The 6,314-nt window shown below is 31.6% G+C and overlaps 1 protein-coding gene across 1 annotated transcript; it reads right to left on the reverse strand.

Annotated features, from left to right (window-relative positions):
* Positions 1–4,960: 4,960 nt before the first annotated feature.
* On the reverse strand, positions 4,961–5,356 carry LOC137646342 (putative CENPB DNA-binding domain-containing protein 1). The gene has a single exon (XM_068379448.1). The coding sequence runs from the start codon at positions 5,354–5,356 to the stop codon at positions 4,961–4,963; it is 396 nt and encodes a 131-aa protein (XP_068235549.1).
* Positions 5,357–6,314: the final 958 nt, after the last annotated feature.

Here is a 6,314-nt window from a genome sequence, read left to right on the forward strand (position 1 = left end):
AGCGATTTTGTTAAAAAACCTGCACACACTATCGTGAAGCCGCTTACAATACTGCTAAGACAAAGTGTAGATATGAGCTTGATATATGTTAAACATAAATTAGCTTATATAACCCCTATTTTCAAGAGTGGATCAAGACTTAAGGCAAGCAATTATAGACCTGTTAATCTAACATCACATATTATGAAAGTGTATGAAAGGGTAATAAAAAAGAAAAAAAATAATCATTTGGTTAAAAAATAATTTGTTTAATATAGGTCAATACGGTTTTTTACCCGGGAAAAGTATACAAAACCAACTGATAGCACACTTTGAAAACATATACAAAAATATGTTAAATGAAAAAGACAGATGTGATGTATCTAGATTTTGTAAAAGCCTTTGACAAGGTAGACCATAATATATTAGAGAAAAAAAATTAGGAATCATAATATTGTTGGAAAGATTGGAAAATGGGTAAAAGAATTTTTGCAAAACAGAAAACTTATAGGTGTTGTAAATGACAAGAAATCAGATGAACATCAGGTAATATCTGGCGTGCCACAGGGTACGGTATTAACTGCACTGCTGTTTGTTATTATGATCTCAGACATAGACTGTAATATTAAAAACTCTGTAGCGAGAAGTTTCACTGATGACACAAGAATAAGTAGAGAAATTACTTGTGATGAAGATAGGATCTCACTACAAAGAGATCTAAACAAAATATATGAATGGGTGGAGATAAATAGGATGGTATTTAACTACGGTAAATTCAAATTGATAAACTATGGAAACAGAGAAGGAATGGTATGTGCATACAGGGGACCTAATAACGAGACAATCTCAAACAAAGGAATTAGAGGCCTGGGTGCAATGTTAAACAGGAATATGTTGTACAACGACCAAATAGCAACACTGTTGGCTAAGTGTAAAGCAAAAATGGAACACTTTAAAACAAGAAAAGATAAACACAGGATTATGCATTACAAAACTTTTATACATAGTACAATCGAGTACTGCAATGTGATATGGTACCTACACTACCAAAAGGATATTCCAGAAATAGAGAATGTACAGAGGTCCTATACTGCTAGAATAGAAGAAGTTAAGGACCTTGACTAATGGGAGACTGCAATTTTTAAAACTATACAGTCTAAAAAGGAGAAGAGGGCACTACATGATAATACAAGCCTGGAGGCAAATCGAATGAATTACTGAAAACATCATGGAGCTAAAAATATCAGAAACAGAAAGCCGAGGGAGATTAATGGTGTACCAACCGTGTGTCACACAATTGTACATAATTCCTTTTGCATACATTATGCTTGTATCTTCGCTCTTCCCTCGCACTAAACGAACATGAAAATTCATGTCTGCTGTTTCCTCTGTAACATTGTCTGTCTTGTTAACTTGTTATGTCCTGTTGCCTTGAGATTTTGTATATAAAGGAGAGTGTTCTATAACAATATAACTCAGTTTATTGCATCCTGCCTTTGAGTTCACAACCCTCTTTCGGCTCGTTACAATAGGGACCAAAACTGTACCAGGAAAACTAAGGAAGGCACGCAGGATATTAATCCACTACGCACCAGCATCCATAATGCAGCGACTATTTAATGCGCTGCCAGCTCATCTAAGAAACATATCAGGATTGGGCGTAGATATGTTTAGGAATAAGCTCGATAGATACCTAAGATGTATCTCCGACCATCCAAGACTGGAAGATGCAAAATACACCTGAAGATACAATAGCAACTCTCCGGTGTTTATAGGGGGTGCCTCACACTGAGGAACCTAGGGGGAACCCAAACATAGAATAAGGCAATAAGAATAAGGTAAGGTAAGGCTCTCTTACTCATCTTTTTTTTTTTTATTTCCATAAATTTCAATTATCAAAAAATATTTTCAAATACACTATCAACTCAAAAATAAATAACTGAGAATTCTTTTTTTCTATTTTTTTTTTCTTTCATTTAACTTATTTTTAGTTTTGTCCCACTCAATAATTTTATACTTTCCATCTCTTGTACTATTCTCAGGTTCACAATTATTATCTCAAGAAGTTTGAAGTTTAACCTATCCTCAAAACACTAAAGAGATGGAAAGCCCTTGTATACGATGTAATAACTGCCAAGCCGATACTGGCCGAAAACCACTTAACAGCTTATTTTGTAGAATGGGGCATGAAGAGGCAAATCCTTATGAATGAGAGTTAGAAGTGTTGGTGAAAGAAAAAATAATATTGCAATAATTACAGAGGCATAACACTTTTGTCGGTTGTTATGAAAATATACTGTATGATTATTCTAAAGAGACCAGAGAGAAAAATTAATGAACAGCTGAGAGATGAACAAGCAGGATTGAGGGAAGGAAGAAATTGCATAGACCAAATTTCCATTTGGAAACATATTAGAGAGTTAGGGTCTTTAGAACTAGTGTTTATTGAAAGATTGAAAAATGCTAATCAGAGAATGGCCATATTGAGTAGAAACTGGAAATTAAATCTCCTAAAAATACATATAAAATCAGACTATATTTAATCATAATGACCCGAGTTACGGTATGAGAATGAAATAATCTCCAAGAGATTTAGTAAATTCGAAAACAAACAAACCAAAAGGAGATGGTTTGGGGATGCTCTCTACACTCCATAAGGGAGATTAGCTCAATAAACGTTCAGCTTGGCTCCACAAGGAACTAGAAGAGTTGGAAGACTCAGACCTACATGGCTGAGGACTATGGAGCGTGATGATGAATAGAAAAGTATTGAATTAAAGGCTCATGATGGAGACGACTAGCGAAATGTTACCGCCGTCCTATGCGTCAATACCCATAGGAGGATATGTATACATATATACCTATATGCATATGTATATATATATATATATATATATATATATATATATATATATATATATATATATATATATATATATATATATATATATATATATGTATGTAAATCTATATTTATATATATATATATATATATATATATATATATATATATATATATATATATATATATATATATATATATATTATATACATATAAATATATATATATATATATATATATATATATATATATATATATATATATATATATATATATATATAATTTATATATATATATATATATATATATATATATATATATATATATATATATATATATATATATATATTATATAGATATACATATATATATATATATATATATATATATATATATATATATATATATATATATATATATATATATATATATATATATTATATAGATATATATATATATATATATATATATATATATATATATATATATATATATATATATATATAAACCAGGTAAAAAATCAAAAATTTTTATATATATTATAAATTTGTAACAAAATAGTCTAGTAAGTACTGTTTTACAGTACTTATATATAATATACATATACTGTACGGTATGAAATCAAATAACATTATAAATAAAAATTATATACATTAGAGTACTGTAAAGGAAAAATGGAATTTTATTTACCTTTGGAGTGACGTGACTTGAGCTGGTGGTGGGTGGAGGCAGAGGGCGGAGGAGACGGCAGATATGAAGACGTATCAATTCTAACTATGGCACGCTTAATAATAAATTTATTCATATTAAACACTTAAAATTGAAAATTTTTTTCATTCTTTTTTATTTTGAAATTTTCTTTTAGGGTTTTTTTTTTTCTAGAACTTAATTTTATACAGTAGCACTTCTTCATCTTCGTGTTACTCTTTTTTAGCTTTTTTACTAGGGTCACTTATATCATCTTTACTTTCGGACACTTCTCTTTTGGAGAAATATCTATCCAAAGTAGCCTGTTTCTGACAATTCCTCAAAATATTTCTAAATTGACTCATACACTTGTCATTAACTCTCCATAAGACGACATGTGCAAAGTTTTTCTGTTTTTTTTTTTTCTAATGAATCTTATTTCTGCCGATGTCATTTCTTTTGTCTCGCCCTCCGTCCTCGCCACCACTAGAGTGGTGCTCTTCTTGAGTGATTGTTAACTGCATTGCCTCCAACTCCTTCAAGTCTTCAGTCGTAAGCTCCTCCCGGTTCGTCTCGATAGGGTTATCGACGTAAGCCTAATCGACAATAAGCCCCATGGACCCTCTGATTGAAATTATTTCCTCAACATCACCCTCAGGGCCAGCATCATCAACGGCCTCGTCTTCGGTTGAGGGTTCGAAGCCTTTGAAGACGCTTTCTACCACAACAACTGGTCACAGTTTCTTCCATGAGCAGTTCAAGGTGCGCCGTGAAACCTCATTCCAAGCTTCATCGATGGTCTTCAGGCATTGAACGATGTCAAAATATCCCTTAAAAAATTCACGGAGGGTAAGTTGAGTGCTTTCGGTCACTTCAAAGCCTCTTCTGAACAGATGCTTCGTGTAAAGCTTCTTGAAGTTGCCAATCACTTGCTGGTCCATAGGCTGGAGGAGAAGAATGGTGTTTGGTGGCAGATAGAGAACCTTGATGAAGGAGAAGTCAGAATGTATGTTGGCCTCGAAGCCAGGAGGGTGAGCAAGACATTGTCCAGTACCAGGAGACATTTCAGAGCAAGATTGTTCACATCTAAAAATTTCTTCACAACAGGGCCGAATTAGACGTTTACCCCACTCAATAGATATGGTCGTCGTGACCCAGGCCTTGTCATTAGACATCCAAATTACCGAGAGCCTATCCTTCGTGATATTTTATTCCTTGAAGGCACGATGATTCTTTGAGTTGTACACCAGTAGGGGCTTTATTTTTAAGTCCCCACTGGCATTTGTGCTAAATGAGAGGGTAAGTCTATCCTTCATCGGTTTATGGCCAGAAAGTTTCTTTTCTTCTGCTGTGATATATGTACAACAGGACATTTTCTTCAAGAAAAGGCCAGTGTCATCACAGTTAAACACTTGCTCAGGAATATAGCCTTCCATGGAAATTAATTAATTTTTAAACTCGTGGGGTTCCTTTGTGTCCGCCGTCTCTTTGGGCTTCCATGAGATCGGCAAAGATAGCACTCACCTTGTGTGAAATTACTGATTGTGTGAGTGTATCACCAGAAATTTTCTTCTCTTTAATCCATAGTAGAAGGAGTCTCTCCATCTTGTCATTGATTGAGGTCACTCCACTGGCAAGGGCAGTCATGCCTTTAGAAGGCTTACTTGCTTGAATGGCTTCCTTATTCTTGATGATTTTACCAATCGTTGACTGGTTAGAACCATATGTACTTGCGAGGTTAACAATGCGCATGCCTTCTTCATATATGTTTATCATCTCCAGCTTAGTTTCCAGAGTAATCATCTTCTTACTTCTCCCTTTAATATCACTAAAATTCTTGGAACCCATGGCTAAAAAATTGCGCAAAACATACAAAATCACAAGCACTAACACGAGATCAATTCTTTACGAAACACATACAAGGTTCTAAACTAAACGCGCGATTAACGAAGAGAGAGAGAGAGAGGCTGAATCTCTCTCAGGCACTGTGGTAGGGATTTTGGCAAATAGTGTATCGGCATCTTAGTGACGTCGTGACGCCAACCAATAACAAACCAGCTTCTTAGTGATGTATGCAGCGACGTATGAGCGTTGTGTGAGGAGAGTGGCTCGCACAGTTGTACACGTATCGCGGCCAAGTTTTAATTTTGGAATTCAATGCCGTAAGGTAGGGAAAATACCGTAACAAGGGGACGAAAAAACTTTATATTCCACACCGTACCGTGAAAAAAACGTAAGCTAGGGACGCCGTACCCCTAGGGTCCATTGTTTATATATATATATATATATATATATATATATATATATATATATATATATATATATATATATATATTCTTTTATATATATATATAAATATATATATATATATGTACTATACTGTATATATATATATATATATATATATATATATATATATATATATATATATATATATATATATATATATATATATATACTATACTGTATATATATATATATATATATATATATATATATATATATATATATATATATATATATATATATATATATATACTATACTGTATATATATATATATATATATATATATATATATATATATATATATATATATATATATATATATATAAATATATATATATATATATATACTGTATATGTGTATATATCGTATATATATATAACTATATATATATATATATATATATATATATATATATATATATATATATATATATATATATATATATATATGTATATATATGTATGTTATAAATATATATATATATATATATATATATATATATATATATATATATATAT

The sequence above is a fragment of the Palaemon carinicauda genome, chromosome 9, assembly GCF_036898095.1.
Source record: "Palaemon carinicauda isolate YSFRI2023 chromosome 9, ASM3689809v2, whole genome shotgun sequence".
Lineage (NCBI taxonomy): Eukaryota > Metazoa > Arthropoda > Malacostraca > Decapoda > Palaemonidae > Palaemon > Palaemon carinicauda.